Source organism: Eumetopias jubatus, unplaced genomic scaffold (genome assembly GCF_037043125.1).
Source record: "Eumetopias jubatus isolate StellerSeaLion01/CBP00866 unplaced genomic scaffold, mEumJub1_p1.0 scaffold_7, whole genome shotgun sequence".
Lineage (NCBI taxonomy): Eukaryota > Metazoa > Chordata > Mammalia > Carnivora > Otariidae > Eumetopias > Eumetopias jubatus.
Genome location: NW_028274813.1, coordinates 84,197,184 through 84,221,168, shown reverse-complemented (window position 1 = coordinate 84,221,168; position 23,985 = coordinate 84,197,184). Strand labels below are relative to the sequence as shown.

At 42.7% G+C, this 23,985-nt stretch overlaps 1 protein-coding gene across 1 annotated transcript in view; it reads left to right on the top strand.

Annotated features, from left to right (window-relative positions):
- VPS39 (VPS39 subunit of HOPS complex) overlaps window positions 1-23,985 on the top strand; it is a 48,881-nt gene that overhangs the window by 22,010 nt on the left and 2,886 nt on the right. Inside the window, exons 9-24 of the mRNA XM_028094439.2 lie at window positions 119-239; window positions 353-473; window positions 6,816-6,945; window positions 11,917-12,059; window positions 18,054-18,197; window positions 18,685-18,826; window positions 18,972-19,058; window positions 19,390-19,463; window positions 19,840-19,938; window positions 20,509-20,626; window positions 21,131-21,259; window positions 21,896-21,998; window positions 22,231-22,276; window positions 23,160-23,309; window positions 23,483-23,617; window positions 23,882-23,973. Of these exons, the coding sequence (XP_027950240.1) occupies window positions 119-239; window positions 353-473; window positions 6,816-6,945; window positions 11,917-12,059; window positions 18,054-18,197; window positions 18,685-18,826; window positions 18,972-19,058; window positions 19,390-19,463; window positions 19,840-19,938; window positions 20,509-20,626; window positions 21,131-21,259; window positions 21,896-21,998; window positions 22,231-22,276; window positions 23,160-23,309; window positions 23,483-23,617; window positions 23,882-23,973 (1,834 nt within the window). The remainder of the gene's footprint in view (window positions 1-118; window positions 240-352; window positions 474-6,815; window positions 6,946-11,916; window positions 12,060-18,053; window positions 18,198-18,684; window positions 18,827-18,971; window positions 19,059-19,389; window positions 19,464-19,839; window positions 19,939-20,508; window positions 20,627-21,130; window positions 21,260-21,895; window positions 21,999-22,230; window positions 22,277-23,159; window positions 23,310-23,482; window positions 23,618-23,881; window positions 23,974-23,985) is intronic.

The following is a 23,985-nucleotide window of genomic DNA, read 5'->3' as shown; positions in this document are numbered from 1 at the left end:
AGTAGTGGACTATTTGGAGATCCCATCTGAATGCAGCTTAGAAATGGGAAATTGAAGCAATCCCTAAACCTAAAGCCTTAGACCAGGTCTACAGCTCAAAGTGTTCTTTCTTGTACAGAGCACCAGCCTCCCTACATCGTTGCAGTTTTGCCTCGATATGTGGAGATCCGAACATTTGAACCAAGGCTTCTGGTCCAGAGCATTGAATTGCAAAGGCCCCGCTTCATTACCTCAGGAGGGTAAGGAATTTCTTTTTTTACTATAGCTGCCATATTATGGCAAAGCTTTTAAAATCACCTGTGTCATCATAAAGCCTATGCTCTTTTGCTAATATTCTTATTCCTGCCTCCAGATCAAACATTATCTATGTGGCCAGCAATCATTTTGTTTGGAGACTCATTCCTGTCCCCATGGCAACCCAAATCCAACAGCTTCTCCAGGACAAGCAGTTTGAATTGGCTCTACAGCTCGCAGTAAGTACTATTTCTGAGATTTGGATGTGAGTCTGCCTTCCTCATTGTTCTCCAAAGCAAGTGATTTTGGTTTAGATGTTTATGTTTAGTTTGGGCTGGTAGAATAAGCACAGAGCTGCAAGTTTAAGGGACTTGGATTCAGGGTCTGACTCTGCCATAAAGTATCTATATAACTAAATAATTTCACTTTTTCAGATGGCTTATCTGTCAAATGTAGAATGAATGCCAATTATAATAATAGTATCTCCTAGAATTTAGAAGACAATAAAATAATTTAATAGATACGATGTAGCCTTGATAATTTAATAGCCTTGAAAAATAAGACAATGTAAGCATTAAAATAACAATCATAAAAAAATGAAATAAAATAACAATCATAATGTAAGATTATAGTCTGATTGAATGCAACAACTAGAGGGCTTTTCAGAATTCCTTCCAACAGTAGATCCCTGTCTTTGGATAAGCAGGCCTTCTTCAGGTTTCTGAAACCACCTCGAGTTGCTGCATTGGGGGGCTGCACTCTTATATTTATGGCTGCCACTCTCCTTAAATGTTAGGATGGAATGTTGTTCACAGCCAAGTAGTGCCCATGCTTTTGCTTTGGCAGTTCTCTCATTGCCAACACACTTCTTGGAGACTGACTTCTGAGACTTGTCTTGTTCTTTTAAATATCCCCAGTGGTGATTATTGTCTGTAGAGAGTGGATTTGATTTTAGGAAACAACCAAAGGTCATTCTGATCCTAGACCTTAAACTAGACAGTGCTAATTTAGTAAAAGAGAAGAGATTTTTATGAATATTTAAAAAGCTTAGTTTTTAGAGTATTTTGTAAATTATTTCTGAGAGGAAAGCAGTGGTCACAAATTTTGGAATTTATGTTTATAGTCACGTGACAGATGCTTTTGTTTTTTGTTTTTGTTTTTTTTTAAGATTTTATTTATTTGACAGAGACACAGCGAGAGAGGGGGGGTGGGAGAGGGAGAAGCAGGCTTCCCGCCAAGCAGGGAGCCTGATGCAAGGCTCAATCCCAGGACCCTGGGATCATAACCTGAGCTGAAGGCAGACACTTAATGACTGAGCCACCCAGGTGCCCCTGATAGATACTTTTGAAGGGTGGTATTTATCTTGGATATATACATTTTGGATTTAAAACAAAAATCCAGTCTTAATCGTTAGAAATATTTACTATCCCATAAAGATTGTGTTTTTCTTGGGGCATTTAATTTCAGCATCTTACTACTTTATTTGTATTTTTTTGTCACTCATGCATTGCCCTAATATTTTTTCATTTTTAAAATAATAAATACCCATGAACCCACCATCCTACCCAAGAAAAACAGCTTACATAACCTATATGTTCCTCTCCATCTCATTCTTCTGCCTCCCCTCCAGACAAGCCATTATCCTAAATTTGTGTTTATTGTGCTCTTTAAAAATGTATTTCTTATTGAAAAATCTCAAATCAACAACCTAACCTTACACCTAAAAGAGCTAGAAAAACAACAATCAAAACTCCAAACCAGCAGAAGGAAGGAAATAATAAAGATCAGAGCAGAAATAAGTGAAATAGAAACAAAACAATACAGTAGAACAAATTAATGAAACCAGGAGCTAATTCTTTGAAAAGATCAACAAAATTGGTAATAGCCAATTTAGCCAGACTCATCAAAAAAGAGAGGACTCAAACAACATTAGAAATGAAAGAGGAGAAGTTGACACTACAGAAATACAAAGAGGATTATGAGATTATGAAAAATTATATACCAACAAATTGGACAACCTAGAAGATATAAATAAATTCCTAGAAACATATAACCTCCCAAAACTGAATCAATAAGAAATAGAAAATTTGAACAGACTGATTACCAGCAATGAAATTGAATCAGTAATCAAAAAACTCCCAAAAAACAAAAGACCGGGACCAGATGGCTTCACAGGTGAACTCTACCAAACATTTAAAGAAGAGTTAATGCCTATTCTTCTCAAACTATTCCAAAAAACAGAAGAGGAAGGAAAGCTTCCAAATTCCTTCTATGAGGTCAGCATTACCCAGATACCAAAACCAGTTAAAGATACTACAAAAAAAGGAGAACTACAGTATCCCTGGGTCAGTATCCCTGATGAACACAGATGCAAAAATCCTCAATAAAATACTTCCTAACTGAATCCAACAGTACATTAAAAAATCATTCACCACATCAGGTGGGATTTCTTCCTGGGTTGCAAGGGTGGTTCAGTATTTGCACATCAGTCAGCCTGATACATCACATCAATAAGAGAAAGGATAAGAACCATAATGATCATTTCAGTAGACCCAGAAAAAGCATTTGACAAAGTACAACATCTATTCATGATAAAACCCTCAACAAAGTAGGTTTAGAGGGAATATACCTCAACATAATAAAGGCCATATATGAAAAACCTACAGCTAATATCATCCTAAATGGGGAAAACTGAGAACCTTTCCCCTAAGGTCAGGAAAAAGATAAAGATGTCCACTTTCACCACTTTTATTCAACATAGTACTGGAAGTGTTAGCCACAGCAGTTGGACAACAAAAAGAAATAAAAGGCATCCAAATCAGTAAGGAAGAAGTAAAACTATCCCTATTTGCAGATGGCATGATACTATATATAGAAAACCCAAAAGACTCCACCAAAAAACTGCTGGAACTCATAAATGAATTCAGTAAAGTCACAGGGTACAAAATCAATCTACAGAAATCTGTGGCATTTCTATACACTAACAATGAAATAGTGGAAAGAGAAATTAAGAAAACTATCCCATTTACAATTGCACCAAAAAGAATAAAATACTTAGGAATAAACCTTACCCAAGGAGGTGAAAGACCTGTACTCTGAAAACACTGATGAAAAATTGAAGATGACACAAATGGAAAGATAGCCCATGCCAATGAATGGAAGAATTAATATTGTTCAAATCTCCATACTACCAAAAGCAATCTATAGATTCAGTGCAATCCCTATCAAAATGCCAAGAGCATTTTTCACAAAACTATAACAGTACTAAAATTTGTATGTAACCCACAGAAGACCCCAAATACCCAAAACAATCTTGAGAAAGGAAAACAAAGTTGGAGGGGAGGTATCACAATGCCAGATTTCAAGATACACTGTAAAGCTGTAGGAATCAAAACAGTATGGTACTGGCAGAAAAATGGACACAAAGATCAATGAAACAGAATAGCTCAGAAATAAACCCATGATTATATGGTTAATTAATCTGCAACAAAGGAGGCAAGAATATACAATGGATAAAAAAATCTCTTCAAAAATGGTGCTGGGAAAACTGGACAGCAGTATGCAAAAGAATGAAACTGGATCACTTTTTTGCACCATACACAAAAATAAACTCAGAATAGATTAAAGACCTAAATGTGAGACCTGAAACCGTCAAAATCATAGAAGATAACACAGGCAGTACGTTCTCTGATATAGGCGATAGCAGCATTTTTCTAGATACATCTCCTCAGGCAAGGGAAACAAAAGCAAAAATAAAATATTGGGACTACATCAAAATGAAAAGCTTCTGCACAGCAAAGGAAACCATCAACAAAACTAAAAGACAACCTGTGGAATGGTAGAAGATATTTACAAATGACGTATTCAATAAAGGGTTAGTATCCAAAATACATAAAGAACTTGTACAACTGCACATTCAGAAAGCAAATAATCCAATTACAAAATGGGCAGAAGACATGAACAGAGATTTCTCCAAAGAAAGCCATACAGATAGCCAACAGACACATGAAAAAATGCTCAACATCACTCATCATCAGGGAAATGCAAATCAAAACCACAATGAAAAGTGGAGGCAAGATGGCAGAGGAGGGGACTCCGTTTCAACTGGTCCCCAGAATTTAGCTGGATATCTATCAAACCATTTTGAACACCCATGAAAAATCAGCCTGAGATGTAAGAATATATATTTGGATCTCTACAAGCAGAAAAGCTACTGCCTTTGGCAAGGTAAACCGTAGGCAGTCGTGAAACTGTGGGGAGATATCAGAAGAGAAACAGAAGGCGGAGGGAGCTGCCAAAACCACAATGAGATACACCTCACGCCCGTCAGAATGGCTAAAATAAAAAACACAAGGAACAGCAAGGGTTGGTGAGGATGTGAAGAAAGAAAAACCCTTACGAACTGTGGGCAGGAATGCAAACTGGTGCAGCTGCTATGGAAAACAATATGGAGGTTCCTTAAAAAATTAAAAAAAGAATTACCATATGATCCCGTAATTCCACCGCTGGGTATTTACCCAAAGAATACAAAAACACTAATTCGAAAAGATATATGCGCCCCTAAGTTTATTGCAGCATTATTTACAATAGCCAAGATATGGAAGCAACGTAAGTATCCATCAATAGATGAATGGATAAAGAAGAGCTGAGATAGATATTTATATATATCTATATATCTCGCATCGGTAATATGGAATATTACTCAGCCATCAAAAAGAATGAAATCCTGCCATTTGCAACAACGTGAATGGAGCTAGAGCGTGTAATGCTAAGTGAAATCAGTCAGAGAAAGGCAAATACCATATGATTTCACTCATGTGGAATTTAAGAAACAAAAGGGATGAAAAAGACAAACCACAAAAGCAGACTTTTAACTTACCAGAGGGGGAGGTGGTGGGGGATGGGGGAAGTCGGTGCTGGGGATTACGGCGTGCCCCTGTGACGATGTATGCAAGTGTGGAGTCACTGCTGTGTACACCTGAAACTGATATAACACTATGTTCGTTATACTGGGATTAATAAATTTTAAAAGGTTGTTTTTTGTTAACCATTTACATATATATGTGTGCTTGAATAATTTAGTTTTTGAACTTTAAAGGGTGTCATGCAGCACATAGCTTTTTTAGTATCTGTTTTTCTTCACAGGAGGGTCTTGGGTCTTTTCAGTGATCTTCCTGCTGCAGGTTATGTGTTTAATCTTCGGTAGAGAAGGTGGAAGTGGGTTTCCATTTTTCCCTTCTCTTTTCTAGACTTGCACTTACTAGGTGTTGTACTATGAGGAAAGAAGGTTGGTTGATACCATCTTAGCTCTTTGGGAACCTGTCTTTTATTTAAATAAATCAAAGAATATACATGAAACTTTCAGAGGGCGAGTACATGTTAAACTTCGCTATTGACAAAATGTGGAGCAGAATTTTAGCCAGAGGACAGTTCCCTGTGGGCTGGACAGGACATCCCAGGGTTGGACCCTTTGTGAATAGGAGAGATCAGGATCAGGTGGGGAAAGAGGGAGCAGTAAGAGCCTAAGGAAGTTAAGAGAAAACAAGTGGAGAAATGGCTTGGAGCTCATCCTGACTGGAGTGGAGGGTGATGCTTGAGCGTCTGGGAATAAGCTAGAGAAGAAGGCTGTGCCAGGTTCTGAAAACCTGTAAAGCACCAAGAGGGCTTAGACGGGGTGTGGCCCTGTGGTGATGGTGGTCTGGAGTGGGGTGATGGCAACAGAATAGGAAAGGAAAAGAAGGGAAGAAATGGAAAGAAATTTTGAAGGAAGAAATTAAATGTGGTAAAGATTGGTTAAAAAGAATATAAGGGGAATAAAAGTTATAAGGAAGAAACAAAGATAATAAATAGCTGCATTAATTTAGCTCTTAACCTTGTCCAGCTGTGCCAGTGACATTAAATGCCCTGCATTCTGTCCTCACTCACCCTGTTTTTAGTTTTGATTTTTTTGTGTTTTTAAACTAAACTCTAGACTTTATTCAGATTTCACCAGTTTTTCCATTAGTTAATGCCCTTTTTCTGTTCCAGTTTCAAATCCAGAAATTACATTGTATTTAGTTGTTCTGTGTCCTTAGTGCCCTCTGATGTATGACAGTTTCTTTTTTTTAATTTGTTTTAGTATTTTTTATTTATTTATTTGACAGAGACACAGCGAGAGAGGGAGCACAAACAGGGGGAGTGGGAGAGGGAGAAGCAGGCTTCCCGCCGAGCAGGGAGCCCGATGCGGGGCTCGATCCTAGGACCCTGGGATCATGACCCGAGCTAAAGGCAGACGCTTAATGACTGAGCCATCCAGGCGCCCCATATGACAGTTTCTTACAGTTTCCTTGTTTTTCATGACCTTGACCGTTTTCAGGGGTACTGCTCAGGTATTTTGTAGAAACACTGTTGCATTTTAATTGCAGAGTTTCTTCTCAGTCTTGTGGTTAGATTGTCAGGACAGTCTTTGAGGGCAGGTGCCATGTGGCTTGTCTTGTACACTTTGGCATGCGGACCTCCTATGATGTTGTCTGATCCGTAGTATATACTGAATAAATATTTGTTGAATGAATGCGCTCTTACCTGTTCTACTCTCTTACTAGGAGATGAAAGATGATTCTGACAGCGAAAAGCAGCAACAGATCCATCACATCAAGAACTTGTATGCCTTCAACCTCTTCTGCCAGAAACGTTTTGATGAGTCCATGCAGGTCTTTGCTAAGCTTGGCACAGGTAACACATGGGTTTGGCCTTGGATGGACCTCATGGAGGGAGGGGAAACTGGAAAGGATGGGAGAAATGGTGCTAGACATCTGAAACTGGGGCTAGTTTCTGCTCATTTCAGTTGATCCTCGTGCCTCACAGGATCTTGTGGGTGGCCACAGTGTTATATATTTGCAGTCCTTATCTTGTGTACCTGGTCTCACCCATAAACACAGACTTCCACTATCCCTTTATTTACTTAGAGTAGAGAGGTGAGATCTCTTTCCAGTGGCTAGAATATTCATACATGGCACCCAAGGCACTCTTTTTTACGTATATCAAGGTGCAGGCATTTTTGCTATGAGGGCTTTAATATGGTCCTGCAAATCCTTATATTCTATAATAAAATACTCTTGGGAAATAACAGGGCTTATGGGAGAAATGAGGTTGGGGCAGACCACTCAAGACATAGGCAGCTTGGTCAGTGGAATACGAAAACAATAGCTGTCCTACTAACATTAAATGCCCACTGTTGTTGGTACTCAGCATGGTGGTGCTTTGCAGTCTTGAACCTTGAGGCTATGCTTTCTCCTTTGAGATACAAATCTTTGAGAATATTTGCTTCTAACAGAAACTAGTTTCATCAAAATAAAAAGTGTGATCCTGGGTATAGACTTCTTTATGAGATCCCCCAAAAAAATGAACGTGGGGGGAACATCTTTGCTTTATTTTTACTCTCAGCTTTTCCAGCTGGTTTAACTTAATAGAAAGTATAGTGGATTTTGAAGCTACTAACCAGCCAGCCACTCCTTGCACTAAAAGAGGTCACTTCTGTTTCAGTTCTTTTCTTTAGGTCTCCCTGTATAGGTAAGGCTTTTTCTTTAATTGTGAGGAAGCTTGGGCACCTGGGTGGCTCAGTCGTTAAGCGTCTGCCTTCGGCTCAGGTCATGATCCCGGGGTCCTGGGATCGAGTCCCACATCAGGCTCCCTGCTTCTCCCTCTCCCACTCCCCCTGCTTGTGTTCCCTCTCTCGCTATCTCTCTCTCTGTCAAATAAAGGGATAAAATCTTTAAAAAAAAAAAAAATTGTGAGTAAGCTTACCTGGTCACTTTAAAACATTAACAAGCTGGAAATTTGCATACAAATCAACACAACTTTTTTTAATATAAGATTTTATTTATTGGAGAGAGAGAGAGCACAGAGGGAGAGGGAGAAGCAGGCTCCCCACTGAGCAGGGAGCCCGGTGCGGGGCTCAGTCCCAGGACCCTGGGGTCATGACCTGAGCCGAAGGCAGACGCTTAAACAACTGAGCCACCCAGGTGCCCCCCAACACAACTTTTGCCTCATAATGATAATATTCCACTTACGAACTGTGTTAACTAATTCATATTAAAGAAACTCAGGTTGTAGAGTATACCTGGGATGCCAAGTCGGAGGACTGCTTTCAGGGGCGTGGAATAGGAGCAGGAGGAAACTTTGTAGAGGGATGTCTCTTCGGAGCCAGAGGGAGGCCAGGCTTCAGAGAACAGTCTCAGACGGCTGGAAGGTCATACTACCAGGCCTAGTGTCCTTTGATGCCCCTAGTGTAGGATGGACTGGGCCTAGGTTTGCTTTTCCTGCCTCTCACTTTACTGTGTTCCACAGATAGGTTTCTTATAAGGGTGGCCTATTTCTACCCCTTGTGAGTGAGAAAGAAGCTCTGTCTGCTCCCACTGGGGACATAGGGCCTGTGAGTGGACTTTATCAAGTTTGTGAACCACCCTAGACTTGATGTAAAAATTTTTTTCATATGTGGGTTTTTCTGGAGAGAGGATTAGAATGTTTGATCATACCCTCTGATGTCTTAGATCCTAAAAATGTTTAAGAACCAATATTTTAGATTATTTCCTTATGGCAACCTACAACTTGTACATAAAAAGCTCTAAGGCAAGATAGAAAGGTAAGTACTATAGGTATTTGCACAGGAGCTTGGTAAAAAGACACACTGCATTGAGACCATGGAGTTTTGGAGTCTTGGTGGTTGAGCATGATGCGCGGAATGGCAAGAATGTGAATAAGATAGTTTTTATATTTCTTTTTTTTTTATATTTTATTTATTTATTTGAGAGAGAGAGAGCACAAGCCAGGGGGTGGGTGCAGAGGGAGAGGGGGAGGAAGACTCCCCGCTGAAGAGGGGGCCCCACTTGGGGCTGGATCCCAGGACCCTGGGATCATGACCTGAGCCGAAGGCAGATGCTTAACTGACTGAGCCACCCAGCTGCCCCAGTTTTTATATTTCTTGAAACCCATATTTAGATCTTGAAGTTGAGCCTTAGACTATTGAATTTGTTCAGATACTATATTCATTACTTATTTAGTCAATAAAAATTTTATCAAGCTTCTACCGTGCGTTGGAGATTATGCTGGATACCAGGTAGTGGGGCTTATATTCTGTTGGAGAGGGGGCAGACACCCAAATAAATAAGCAAATTTATAATATATTGGGAAGTGGTAAATCCTAAGAAAAATAAAGCAGGGGAATGGGGATAAGGAGTACTGAAGATGGGAATTAGGATTACAATTTAAGATAAAATGGTCAGGGAAGGCATCTCTGAGAAGTTAGGGCCTGAAGGAAGCTATTTAATGAACCGGGCAGGTATCTGGGCAGGTGCACTGCAGGCCAAGGGAATGGCTGGTACCAAGGTGGTGAGGTTGGAATGCTCCTAGTGTGTTCCAGGAGCAGCCAGATCCATGTGGCTAGAGCAGAGCTGATCTGTATCCTTTGTTCTGCATAAGGACTATAATCCCATTGTGAATTACCTGTCTATATTACTGGGGATTCAATGTGTGGCATAATCCTGGACTCGGTGAACATGTGGGCCAAAGGCGAATCAGATAAGCGATGTCAGTACCAGCTCTACCTCTGATCTTGGGCTTCGTGGATAAGTAAGACCTGTTATACGATCACAAAGTTCTTACATGTAAAACTATCGGTGAAATGTTGGAATAAGTGTCTCCAGGGTTGTGGAGAAGTAAGTCAGGAGTCTCAAGAGGAGGTGACTGGGCTCTGGAAGATAGAAGGAAAAGCAGAGTGTAAAGGAAGGGTGGGTGGCAGGAGGACTCAGTGGTGGCTGAGGGTCTGTGAGCCCCAGCCCACTGTGATGTTGGTGGTGCTTGATAGGTCATATGAGAAAGAGATGTTGGGTCTAAATCTTAGAGGCCCTTGAGTGCTGCAGGGGACTTTGGACTTTGGACTTTGTATTGTAGGCTTCAGGTGACATCACAAGGTTTTAAGTAGAGCGATGTGATTAGAGCCACATCTGTAGACACACACCGTAGTGCCGGAGGCTGGCAAAGCCTAGGCGAGGGTGGTGGATTCACTCCGGGCCCCCAGCGGTTGTCTGCGTTCCTCAGACTGTGCTTCTCTGTGGCAGCCACACAGATCCGCCTGCTGTCCCTTTCAGCTTCCCAGGAGTGTCTGTTTCACATTATCATAATTCTCAGGTTTTGAGGAACACAGTCTTCCTAGCTTGGCAGAAATACTGGGGTCAGACAAAGGTTTCTTGGGGATGATGTGGGTTCTGGAGGCTTCAAGGCAAGGCTGGGTAACATTTCTCTTCTGGTCTGCTTGCCTGGAGCTCAGCTCCTTCTAGAAGGGACATGGCCTTCTCCTGGTCCTCCAACTTTTTTTTTTTTAATTTTAATGAAAATAAAGTAATGCTAGGACAAAACATTTATTAAAGTGTTAAAGGAAAAAAAAATTTACTCTAGATCTAGCCTTGACTCTCATTTTGTCTCTTTTTCATCCAAGCTTTTTCCACATGTGTACATCTCAGTGTAATGATAATCATAACAGTATATGCTTTTATAGTTTTTGTTACTTAAAAATGTTAAAAATGTACCGTTTCCATGTTGCTGTGTGCCCTTCATAATTATAATTTGTAATGATTGCCTTATAGTCTCTTAGTTGAATAGACTATAGTTCTGCTGCTGAAGGAATTCCACATTGTTTCCAGAATTGCATTGTTACAAATAATGTTCATTACATGACCTGTTCATTCAGATGTGTCTTCCTCCCCCCCACCCCCGCCTTTAGACTGTTTTCTTAGGGTAAACTCCTAGAAGTGGGATTAGTGGGTCCAAGTGCCTCTTTCCTTCTTGAGGTAGAGTATTTTTGCCTTGGCAGTGTAAGAGTTATTCAGTCTCATAATACTGCAAGCATTGGGTAGTATCATGTAAAAATTTTTTTTACTAATTTTACTAATTAAATGTACTGCTTTGATTCTTAATGTAGCAGAACGTTTTCCCACTTATTTATATTATTTTCTTGTCAGTTGTTCATGTCTTTTGCCTGTTTATCAGATGAGATCTTTTTTTTTACCAATTTATGTTTTATATAATTAACTTATTAGCCTCTTGCCATATATGCTGCGAATATATGCCTTAGCCTATTGTCTGGCTTTGTTTTAGTAATAGTAATTTGTTTTGGTAATAATTCTTTTTTTGACATACAATTCTTTTATTTTTTAAGGCTATTGATTTTTTTCAACTTTAATATCTTAAACTTGTTCTTAGCCAAAAGGCCGAGAAGCGATCAATTTTAGTATCTTAGCAATTTTTTCTTGGAATATGTTTTCTTCTCCACTTTCAGAGAATTCATAAATTTTCCATTCTAGTTCTGCATATGTGTATTTGTATATGGCTTGGCAGATAGAGTCAAGCCATTTTTGTAATGGTTTAGTGAAATATACATATAAATAGTGCTCAGATTATAGAAGTGTAGAGCTAATTGAGTTTTTATGAACTTGGAGTCATTCTTTTTAAAAAAATCAGTCTGAGGGTGCCTGGCTGGCTCATTCGGTAGAGCATGCAACTCTTGATGTTGGGTATAGAGATTATGTAAAATATAAAAAAACTTAAAAATCAGTCTGGAACTTATTTTGCTGTAGTAATGGTCTTGTTTTATCTGATCCCTAAATTGCTGTGCTCCTTTCTGGGGAATCATGTTTACCTTCCATGTAGATCCTACCCATGTGATGGGCCTGTACCCGGACCTGCTGCCCACAGACTACAGGAAGCAGCTGCAGTATCCTAACCCGCTGCCTGTGCTCTCGGGGGCTGAATTGGAGAAGGCACACTTAGCTCTGATTGACTACCTGACACAGGTAGGTATGATACAGAGGTGTGTGGAAGAGTTTACCTGGGAGTTGCAGTACCTCTTTTCTGTGGCAGAGAAGGGCAGGCCTTCTCAAATTCCATAGACATTCCATAAATGAATGCCATAGAAGTCATGGTGGGCTGGGCACATTTCTTTCTCTTCCATCTCCCTGCTCAGTCATACCATTGAGCTGTTTGATGCCAAATCTTGATAGCAGGAAATGTACTTGATTTCTGGTAAATTTACACTAAGCTCTTCTGGGAACTAAAAAGAATAAATCTTAGTTGATAGAAAATAGTAAGTTTTTTGAAACACTCTTTTGGAACATACATACTTTTGGGAAAATACATGCTCTATGCAGGAAACTGGGCAAACACAGAAAAGTATAAAGCAAAAGTACGAATCACCCATAACCCTACCACCCAGAGAAAAGTAATGAACATTATAGTGTTGTCCTTCTAGACCTTTAGAGGCACACCTCCTTTATTTTGCTTCACAGATGCTGCTTTTTTTTTTTTTTAACAAATTGAAGATTTGCACCAACTCTGCATTGAGCAAGTCTGTTGGCACCATTTTTCCAACAGCATTTACTCACTTTGTGTCTGTGTCACATTTTGGTAATTCTCACATTTCAAGTTTTTTCATTATTATTATATTTTTGTGATCTGTGATCATTGATCTTTGATGTCACTGTTGTAATTGTTTTGGCATGCCACCAGCTGTGCCCATATAAGATGGCAAACTTAATAAATGTCTGTGTGTTCTGACTACTCGACCAACTGGCTGTTCCTGCCTCTTCTACTTTTTGGGTCTCCCTATTCCCTGAGACACAACAATTTTGAAATTAAGTCAATTATTAACCCTACAATGGCCTCTAAGTGTTCAAGTAAAAGGAAGAATTGCTAATCAAAAGTAAAGATAATTAAGCTTAGTGAGAAAAGCATGTCAAAAGCCAAGATAGGCCAAACTCTAGGCCTCTTGTGCCACTTAGCCAAGTTGTGAGTACAGAAGAAAAATTCTTAAAGGAAATTAAAACTGCTACATCAGTAACATGAATAAGAAAAGGAAACAGCCTTATTGCTGATTTGGAGAAAGTTTTAGTGGTTTGGGTAGAAATCAAACCAGCCACAGCATTCCCTTTCGTCAAAGCCTAATCCAGAGCAAGGCCCTAACTCTCTTCAAATCTATGAAGGCTGAGAGGGGTGAGGAAGCTAGATGAAAAGTTGGAAGCTAGCAGAGGTTGGTTCATGAGGTTTAAGAAGGAAGGCGTTTCCATGACATAAAGTTCGAGGTGAAGCAGCAAGTGCTGATGTAGAAGCTGCAGCAAGTTCTCCAGAAGATCTAGGTGAGATCATTAATGAAGGTGGCTCCACTTAACAACAGATCTTCAGTGTATGAAACAGCCTTCTGTTGGAAGGAAATGCCAACTAGGACTTTCATAGCTAAAGAAGAGAAGTCAGTGCTTGGGTTCAAAGCTTCTAAGGACAGGTTGACTCTCCTGTTAGGGGCTAATGCAGCTGGTGACTTGAAGTTGGAGCCAGTGCTCTTTGACCATTTTGAAAATCTTAGGGCCCTTAAAAATGATGCTACATCTGCTCTGCCTGTGCTCTATAAATGGAACAACAAAAGCCTGGATGACAGCACGTCTGTTTATAATATGGTTTACTGAATATTTTACGCCCACTGTTCAGACCTGCAGCTCAGAAAGAAAGATTCCTTTCAAAATGTGACTGCTTATTTGAAATGCACCTGGTCACCCAAGGGCTCTGATGGAGATGTACAGTAAGATTAATGTTTTCATCCTAACACAGCATCCATTGTGCAGCCATGGATCAAGAAGTAATTTTAACTTTCCAGTCTTCTTTAAGAAATAACATTTCACAAGCCTATAGTTGCTATAGATAATGATTCCTCTGTATCTGGGCCAAATAAATAAAAAACCTGGGAAGGATACACTATTCTACATCCCATAAGAACACTCATGATTACCCCAAATAGCCAAAGGAGTGTTGAAAAAGAAAACCAAAACCGACAGCATCACAATTCCAGACTTCAGGCTCTATTACAAAGCTATAATCATCAAGACAGTACGGTACTGGCACAAAAACAGACACATAGATCTGTGGAACAGAGTAGAGAACCAGAAATGGATCCTCAACTCTATGGTCAACTAATCTTCCACAAAGCAGGAAAGAATATCCAAGGGAAAAAGTCTCTTCAACAAATGGTGTTGGGAAAATTGGACAGCCACATGCAGAAGAATGAAACTGGACCATTTCCTTACACCACTCACAAAAATAGACTCAAAATTGATGAAAGACCTAAATGTGAGACAGGAATCCATCAAAATCCTTGAGGAGAACACAGGCAGCAACCTCTTTGACCTTAGCTGCAGCAACTTCTTGCTAGACATGTCTCCAAAGGCAAGGGAAGCAAAGGCAAAAATGAACTATTGGGACTTCATCAAGATAAAAAGCTTTTGCACAGCAAAGGAAACAGTCGACAAAACCAAAAGACAGCTGACAGAATGGGAGAAGATATTTGCAAATGACATATCAGATAAAGGTCTAATATCCAAAATCTATAAAGAATTTATCAAACTCAACACCCAAAGAACAAATAATCCAATCAAGAAATGGGCAGAAGACATGAACAGACATTTCTGCAAAGAAGACATCCAAATGGCCAACAGACACATGGAAAAGCGCTTAACATCACTCAGCATCAGGGAAATACAAATCAAAACCTCAATGAGATACCACCTCATGCCAGTCAGAATGGCTAAAATTAAGTCAGGAAACGACAGATGTTGGCGGGGATGTGGAGAAAGGGGAACCCTCCTACACTGTTGGTGGGATACAAATTGGTGTAGCCACTCTGGAAAGCAGTGTGGAGGTTCTCAAAAAGTTGAAAATAGAGCTACCCTACGACCCCGCAATTGCACTATTGGATATTTACCGCGAAGATACAGATATAATTGATCCGAAGGGGCACCTGCACCCCAATGTTTACGGCAGAAATGTCCCCAATAGCCAAATGATGGAAAGAGCCCAGATGTCCATCAACAGATGAATGGATAAAGAAGATGTGGCATACACACACACACACACACACACACACACACACACTGGAATATTACGCAGCCATCAAAAAATGAAATGTTGACATTTGCAACAACGTGGATGAAACTAGAGGGTATTATGCTAAGCGAAATAAGTCAATCAGAAAGACAATTATCATATGATCTTACTGATATGTGGAATTTAAGAAACAAGGCAGAGGATTGTAGAGGAAGAGGAAAAAATGAAACGATGAAACCAGAGAGGGAGACAAACCATAAGAGACTCTTAATCATAGGAAACAAACTGAGGGTTGCTGGAGGGGAGGGGGATGGAGGGATGGAGTAACGGGATGATGGACATTGGGGAGGTATGTGGTGTAATGAGCACTGGGTATTATATAAGGACTGATGAATCACAGACCTGTACCCCTGAAACAAATAATACATTATATGTTAATTAATCAAATTTAAATTTAAAAAAAACACTCATGATTCATGGGAAGAGGTCAGAATATCAACATGAACAGGAGTTAGGAAGAAGCTGATTCCAGCCCTCAACGGTGGCTTTGAGGGGTGCAAGACTTCAGTGGAGGAAGTGACTGCAGATGTGGTAGGAATAGCAAGAGAACTAGAATGAGAAGTGGGGCCTGAAGTCGTGACTGACTTGCTGCAATCTCAGGATAAAACTGTACTGGATGATGAGTTGCTTCTTACAGATGAGCAAAGAAAGTGGTTTCTTGAGATGGAATCTAGTTCTGGTGAAGATGCTGTGAAGACTGTTGAAATGACAACAAAGGATTTAAAATTACCCATAAACATAGTTAATAAAGCAGTGGCAGGGTTTGAGAGGGTAGACTCCAGTTTTGAAAGAAGTTCTGTGGGTAAAATGCTATCAAACAGCATCACATGCTATAGAGAAATCATTCTTGAAGAGTCAATTGATGTGGCAAACTTCCTTGTCTTATTTTGAGAAATTACCACAGCCACCCTAACCCTGAGTCATCAACATCAAGGCAGAACCCTCCACCAGCCAAAAGATTATAACTCACTGAAAGCTCAGATGATGGTTAGCCTTCTTTAGCAATAAAGTATTTTTAAATTAAGGTATATACATTATTTTGTTAGACATAATACTACCATAAGCATACTTACACATAAGCATAACTTTTGTATGCACTGTGAAACCAGGAAATGAATTTAACTCACTTTATTGAGATACTAGCTTTATCGAAGTGGTCTGGAACCAGACTCACAATGTCTCTGAGGTATGCTTGGATATGTATTCGTGAATTCGGTTTTTTAAAAATTTATTGGGGCCCTTGGGTGGCTCAGTTGGTTGAGCGGCTGACTCTTCGTTTTGGTTCAGGTCATGATCTCGGGGTCCTGTGTTTGAGCCCTGCATTGGGCTTTGAGGTCAGCTGGGAGTCTGTGTGAGGATTCTTTCTCCCTCTCCCTTTGCCCCTCCCCCTGCTCCCGCACACTTGGTCTCTCAATCTCTCTCTCAAATAAATAAATCTTTAAAAAATAAAAAAATAAAATTTATGGGGTTATTATTGCTAATGGATATCAAACTAAAGTTGTTCTGTAGCTTACTTTTTAAAAATTTAGCTGTATATTGAGAAAGTCCTCTGTCAATAAATATTCTTCTCTAACATGGTTTTTTTTTAAGAGGGAGTATTTAGATTTTTTTTTTTTTTTCCAATTTACTGTTATGGAGAGATAAGTGAAATTTGCAAGGGAACACTAAAATTAATGTCTCCATTAAAGACTGTTCACCACAAACTTCTGTCACAAAGGGCTGTTATTTATTTTCTGGGCACTCACCCAAAGTCCGAGAACTTAGTAAATTTTTTTCCCCATAGGTGTTGTGAAGACCTCTGTGGGGGTCCCCTGGGCAGGCACTGAGAAAGACTGCCGGGAAATTGTAAGCCAGCTACCTGCCGCCTGCTTCTGGGTTAGTGAAGGTCCCATAGGTCTGGTCAGGCATGTGTAGCTTTGGCACTTCCTTGACATTGGGCTCCAGGGGTACCCAGACATGCCTCTGTCTGCACCCTGCACAGCTCATGTGGCTGTGTCAAGTGAAGAAGGTTCCTGGGGCAGAATATCTCCTAAGCCTGTGGCATTGAAGAAAACCCTCTGTTGCCAGTGTCTTTGCTTCAGGACTCCGAGCACACGTTTTTCCCAGGACTTCTCCACTGACATTTGGAATGTGTGGGTTAGCTGACCCTGATACTGTGCCAGAGAGATGGTAGAGCATATAAGACGAAGGGCATTGCCAGACACAGTATAGTACAACTTGGGTGATTATATTTATGTGAAGTTCTAGAATAGGTAAAAACTAATCTCTAGTGATCGAAATCAGATCCGTGGTGTCAGAGGTGGGTGGGATTCTTTGAGAAAAGCCCGAGGGAACTTTCTGGGGTGATAGAAAATGTTCTGTTCCTTGATTGGGGTCGTGGTTATATGCATGTACATATGTGTCAAAATGGATTCATACTTTAAAAGGGTACATTTTATTGTATGTTACACCTCAAGAAAGTTGATTTTTTTTTTTTAATAAAAGAACATGGGCTTTGGAATTAGATCCTAATTTGAAACTTGCCTCAGCTGCTTGTGAGAGATCTAATTATCTGTGCCTTGGCTTCTTCGCTTGTAAAGCAGGGATGATAATAATGTCTGCATTTGTTGTAGTTTTAAAATAGGATGACATAAAGTTCTTGGCATGGTGCCCGGTGTGTAGTAACTACCCTATAAATAATTGTTGCTGGATCTGTGGCAATTTGGCATTCATTTCTTTTGATCCCCACTAAAGATTATATGCTAATGTGAGATCAGGGTGGATAAGTGTGAGCTGTGTTGGCTGTATGTGGAATTACAGTAGCTCAGGTGATAAGGATGATTTACTCCTGGCCTTAACCCCACATTTTCGGGCCTTGGCAGAAACGAAGCCAGTTGGTAAAGAAGCTGAATGACTCTGATCACCAGTCTAGCACCTCCCCGCTTATGGAAGGCACTCCCACCATCAAATCCAAGAAGAAGCTGTTGCAAATCATTGACACCACCCTGCTCAAGTGCTACCTCCATGTGAGTTCTCCAAGCACTTAGTACCCACAATTCCCCAGTCCCCTGAAGCTGGGAAAGGGCTACCTTGGGGTAATTGCCATCAGTAAGAGTGAAGTATCTTTGATGATGGGTACCACCTAGCCTTGACCTGACACCTCTGAGTTTCTGGGAATTAGGAGGGTAAGGCAAGACACTGCTCCAGAATTTGCAGTGGGCTGGTCTTCTCTGGTAAGACTGGGGTTGGTGCTACAGGGCAAACAGGGACAGTGTTTCCTGAATGTATCCCCTCCTGCCCCCCACTCCCCTCCAGCACATGAAAACCTGCTGTGTGAAAGAGCATAATGCTGTGAAAGCCATTCCCGGTAGTCCTGATAAAGGGCGGTTGGCCTTCTCTGGCTTGGGTTCCATCCCTGGCCTTGCGGCCTGAAGCAGGCCTGGGCTAGGAGGGGGACGGGTGGGGGTGCCCCTTCACAACGCGGCTGCCACGGAAGTCCTACTTCCTCCACAGACGAACGTGGCCCTAGTGGCCCCTCTGCTGCGCCTGGAGAACAACCACTGCCACATCGAGGAGAGCGAGCACGTGCTGAAGAAGGCGCACAAGTACAGTGAGCTGATCATCCTCTACGAGAAGAAGGGGCTCCATGAGAAAGGTGGCCGGAGCAGGGGCTTCTCGAATCTGGGAGGGTCTCTTGTCTGGGGAGAGGGGAAACCCACTGAAGTACAGTAACTCTCCCGTGGGCATGTGCCTCCTGGAAGAGGCTAATGACCTTTTTTGGGGTGGCACTTCATGGCCAGCTCTGCAGGTGCTGGTGGACCAGTCCAAGAAGGCCAACTCGCCTCTGAAAGGCCACGAGAGGACAGTGCAGTATCTGCAGCATTTGGGTAAGTCCAACTTTTGAAAGGGAAGTGGGGAAGGATTGTGTTCAGATGGACCTGATCTCCGTCCATTTCTGATGCCGTCAGGTCAGTCCCCTCCCTGCCTTGTGCTCACCCAACTTTGTTTCTCCAGTTGGGGTCAGAGTAACCCCTCGGTGGAACTGTGACAACCCTTTGGCATGTAGCCAGCCCAGTAGGGCCAAGCAGCCCTGAGTGACTGGTGCTTGGACAGAACTATCTTCCCTGGAAAGTAAATTCGGGGGCAACCTGTGCACCCACCTTCCCAGTCCTGTGGCCAGGGTGGGCTTCACCTGTCGACAAATCTTTTCCTTCCCAGGCACAGAAAACCTGCATTTGATTTTTTCCTACTCCGTGTGGGTGCTGCGAGACTTCCCAGAGGATGGCCTGAAGGTAGGTCACAGAGGTCTTTTGGATTTATCTAGTCCCATGCTGGGTCCTGATTCTACTAAGGACAATGGGGTTGGGGAGGTAGGATTCATGCAGTTTCTCTGGTGTTCAGAGGAGTAGTCTGGGAAAGAGACAACAGTGTAATAATGTGGAGAGAGCCTTGTCCAGACGTCAGGAGATTGGCGCCCGTGACCTAGTCTGTCACACGCGCTACAGGTGCCATCTGGTAGACCCTTCCCCCTTCAGAAGTCCACTTGACCCTCCACTGTGTGTGTGTGTGTGTGTGTGTGTGCGCGCGCGCGCATGCACGCGCACGTGTATGGTTGGCAGCACTGCAGTCAGATGGTTCTGCTGCTGGAACTCGGGTTTGTTCTCACAGATCTTTACCGAAGACCTCCCGGAGGTGGAGTCTTTGCCACGTGACCGAGTGCTCGGCTTCTTAGTGGAGAATTTTAAGGGTCTGGCTATTCCTTATCTGGTAAGATCTTTTTTTGGTCTGAACTAAAAACCTTTAAATGCGGGATCCAGGGCCACATGGGGCAGTTATCGGGCAATTCAGATTGGGGTTTATGTCACTTGGGGATTGGTAGTAATGTAAGGAAGAAGATTATTTCTGCCTCCTCTGAAGAAAGATCTTGGTAGATCAAGCTGGAAATGTTACCTTTGATGAATGCCTTCTAAATCGAGGTAAAGTACAGAGGGATAAAAGAGAATGATGTTCAAGAAAAACATCTCAAAGCCACATTTGTATGGCCATTCAGATTCAGCCGTAACCATAGGACAACCAAATTGGTTTTAAGTACCAGAATGCAACTATGTAACCATAACTACGTGGGCTGATGTGAGAGTTTAGAGGATTATGGGACAAAATTAATGAATGAGCTTAGAGTGCAAATCAAGAAAATAATCCCTGATATTGCTGGGTTGTGAGCTATTTTAGGAGACAATCTCAATGGGACCTGTTGGGCCTTAAAAATATGAGGGAGACGGGGTGACAGAGCTGGGCCACAGCATAGAGGGTACCAGGTAGACCCATGTCTTGCCTCAGGAACATGTCATCCACGTTTGGGAGGAGACAGGCTCTCGGTTCCACAACTGCCTGATCCAGCTGTACTGTGAGAAGGTGCAAGGTCTGATGAAGGAGTATCTCCTGTCCTTCCCTGCAGGTACCAGTTCTAATAGAAAGCCAGGTGGCCCTGGGCGTTAGAGGTGACCTGGGACCCAAGGGTGCCATGTGGCACAGGGAAGCAGACCTTATTCTTCTCTGCGGGCCCAGGTGGGTGGGAAGTTCCTCAGAAGAGCCGGGGCAGCTAAGTGAGCCAGCACGGGAGACTCAAGAGCTCGTGTCTGGATCTGGGCATCGCTGAGCATTGCCCATATGGGAGGGGGAAGGAACAGATTTGTCTGCAAGACGACAGCTGTGCTGATAAGAAACAGATTTGCTTACAAGAGCGCTTGTCTGTGCAGCTTGATTTTCTTTGTATCTCAAGCTGATGTTTTGGGGTCGTGTAGAGACCATAAACTAAGAAAACTCCAGCTGGAACCCACTGTGGAGGCCCTTTCTGATCATTGTGGTGATACCATTGAACCCCATCCCCTTCGTTTTTCTTGATGATCCCACATTGCTGCCCCACAGCATTGTTTCATTTTGAGCTTGGTTTCCGTTGAAGGCAAAACTCCAGTTCCTGCTGGAGAGGAGGAGGGTGAGCTGGGAGAGTACCGACGGAAGCTCCTTACGTTCTTGGAAATTTCTGGCTACTATGATCCAGGCCGGCTGATCTGTGACTTTCCTTTTGACGGTGAGTGTCTGGCTCATGGCCAGAAGCCACTTCAGTGGAAGGTAATGGAAAAACTCATCCTTCTCTTTTCCCCAGTTCCCTATTCTTCCCAAAAGTTGGGGCTGGAAAAAGCCCCGTGTTTCAGGCCAGGGCTGCTGTTCTGTCCCATCTGAAGATTCGCTTTTGTACCGTGACTGAGAGGAGTCTGTTTTGGGTGTGAACCACCAGGCAGTTGATGGCCAGGTTGAAACCTGTTTACTGCATCAGTACATGTTCTTGGGCAAGTTCATTATTTGGCAGTATTTGTAATCTGGCATAATCTGTCTGAAAAAGACGCATGTTTGTTTGATGTATAAGCTCCGGGGGAGCAGAGACCAAGTGTTTCCTTAGCTGGAGTGCTTGGCACATTGTGGGCGCTTATTATGCACTTGGTTGTTGGATGAGCGTTCTTTCCCGGTTTAGAAGTGGTCACAAAAAAGATGGGATAAAGTACTTCCTAAAATAGCTCCCTTCGCCCTTTTTAAAATTTTAGCAATTTTCTCCTTGAAAAAATCCCAAGTAATACAAATAGTTTCACCCAGTTGTGTAACAGCTTAGCCCCTGGCCTGTGCTTACTCAGTGGTGGTGAGGGTTACTCAAACTTCTTCTTCCTCGCAGGCCTCTTAGAAGAGCGCGCACTGCTGCTGGGCCGCATGGGGAAGCACGAGCAAGCGCTCTTCATCTACGTGCACATCCTGAAGGACACAAAGATGGCCGAGGAGTACGTTCACCCTGCCACCGCACCGCCCAACGAGTCCGACAGCAGGCCCCGAAGAGAGAGGAGAGGCAGAGGAGAGGCGGGAGAGGTTCAGAAAGCCGCCTCCCCTCCGCTCTGCCTCCCGTGCTGGCCCCCGATTGTGGCGCCCTCATGAGGCTGTTCCTGCAGGCAGAATTGATGACCTCTCTCTTGACATGGCTGCCCTGGCCTAGTCTCACCACTTTCTCCCTTGCAGGTACTGCCACAAGCATTACGACCAAAACAGAGATGGCAGCAAAGACGTAAGTAGTGACACCGGCCCCAGGGTACGTGTGCTTTTCACTGTCCCTCACAGCACTCCTCACCCCCTTGGGGGTGGCCACAGGTGACACTGGTAGAAGTTGCTGAGATTACTGATTTTGCGCATGTGTACTGAGGAGAGACAGGGTGATTGTACATCCTGGTTTGCTTGGGATGGTTCTGGCTTATTGTCATCCTTGTGATGATGAGTAGCACCCTGCCCCTTTACTTAAAAGAGTCCCAGCTTGTTTAAGTTCTGTGGTCAGCCTGTTGAGGAGGAACATCTAATGGTTGCAGTGAGGTGCACTTATGTCCCCTGTCTAGAATGCACATGGATTTGTCTGTGTCTGGACACTTTCGATTGTCATGCCTGAGGGTGTGGGGCCAACTGGAATCTAGGCGGTAGAGGCCAGAGTCGCTGCTAAACAGTGCACAGGATAGCCTCAACAAAGAATTAGCCAGCCCAGAATGTTGAGTGCTAAGGTTGAGAAGCCCTCTGTTACTGGTACCAGTAGGAAAGGTGGTGTCTCAGCTCAGGTTAATCCTCATTTGCCAGAATGTGACAGGGTTACAGCGTCAAATCCAGATTCCTGGGAGGGATCTTTTTGAGTCATTTTGCAGTGTTAGCATTTTGTCGACAGTATAATGCTTAACAGACACAATGCATTTGATTTTTTTTTCTCTCAGGAAAAACATCCCTTAATTTTTAACATCTTCAGTTGGCTGACTTTACCAAAATCTTTTAAAATGTGAAAAATGATGAATTTTATGCGTTCCAGGGCAGCTCTTACTAGAGACCAACCCCTCTTATTTTTAGGTGTGGTAATGCTGGGGGATTCTGGGAGGCTTACTGCCAGCCTGACGTGTGTGACTTGTATGAGACAGGTGTATCTGTCCCTGCTCCGGATGTACCTGTCGCCCCCCAGTGTTCACTGCCTGGGACCAATCAAGCTGGAACTGCTGGAACCACAAGCCAACCTCCAGGCCGCCCTGCAGGTCCTTGAGCTGCACCATAGCAAGCTGGACACCACCAAGGTCAGGAGCTCTTCTGGGGAGATGGGAGGCGCTCAGGGGTGTACTGAGTGAGAGGAGTGAGAGGCGGGGACAGAGGAAGGGACTGGGGTTCGAGAGCTGTGTGGCTTCAGACTTTTCCTCAGGCTCACTCCCAATCTGTCTCACCCCGTTCCCATCTCTGTTCCTGTCCCTAGGCCATCAACCTTCTACCAGCAAACACTCAGATTAACGATATACGCATCTTTCTGGAAAAGGTCTTGGAAGAAAATGCACAAAAAAAACGGTTCAATCAAGTGCTCAAGAACCTTCTCCATGCAGAATTTCTGAGGGTATGAACCTTCCAAACCCTAGGATGGGGTTGTACTTCTTAGTATGAGACGGTTAACCACATATTCCCCATAGACAAAAGCAGAGCTTTGTGTTCCTTGAACACTATTGCTCAAACTGATGTCATAACCATCTCGACAGTGGGTTGCAAGGGTTTCCATTAGAGGCATCTGTGGGGGCTGGGCGGGGGAGACAGCTCCAGCCTCTGCCTTCGGTTCTGTGTGCCGGACTCTGAGGCTTCCGTCCCAGTTGCTGTCCTCTCGCAGGTCCAGGAAGAGCGGATTTTACACCAGCAGGTGAAGTGCATCATCACAGAGGAGAAGGTCTGCATGGTGTGTAAGAAGAAGATTGGGAACAGGTGAGCCTCCTC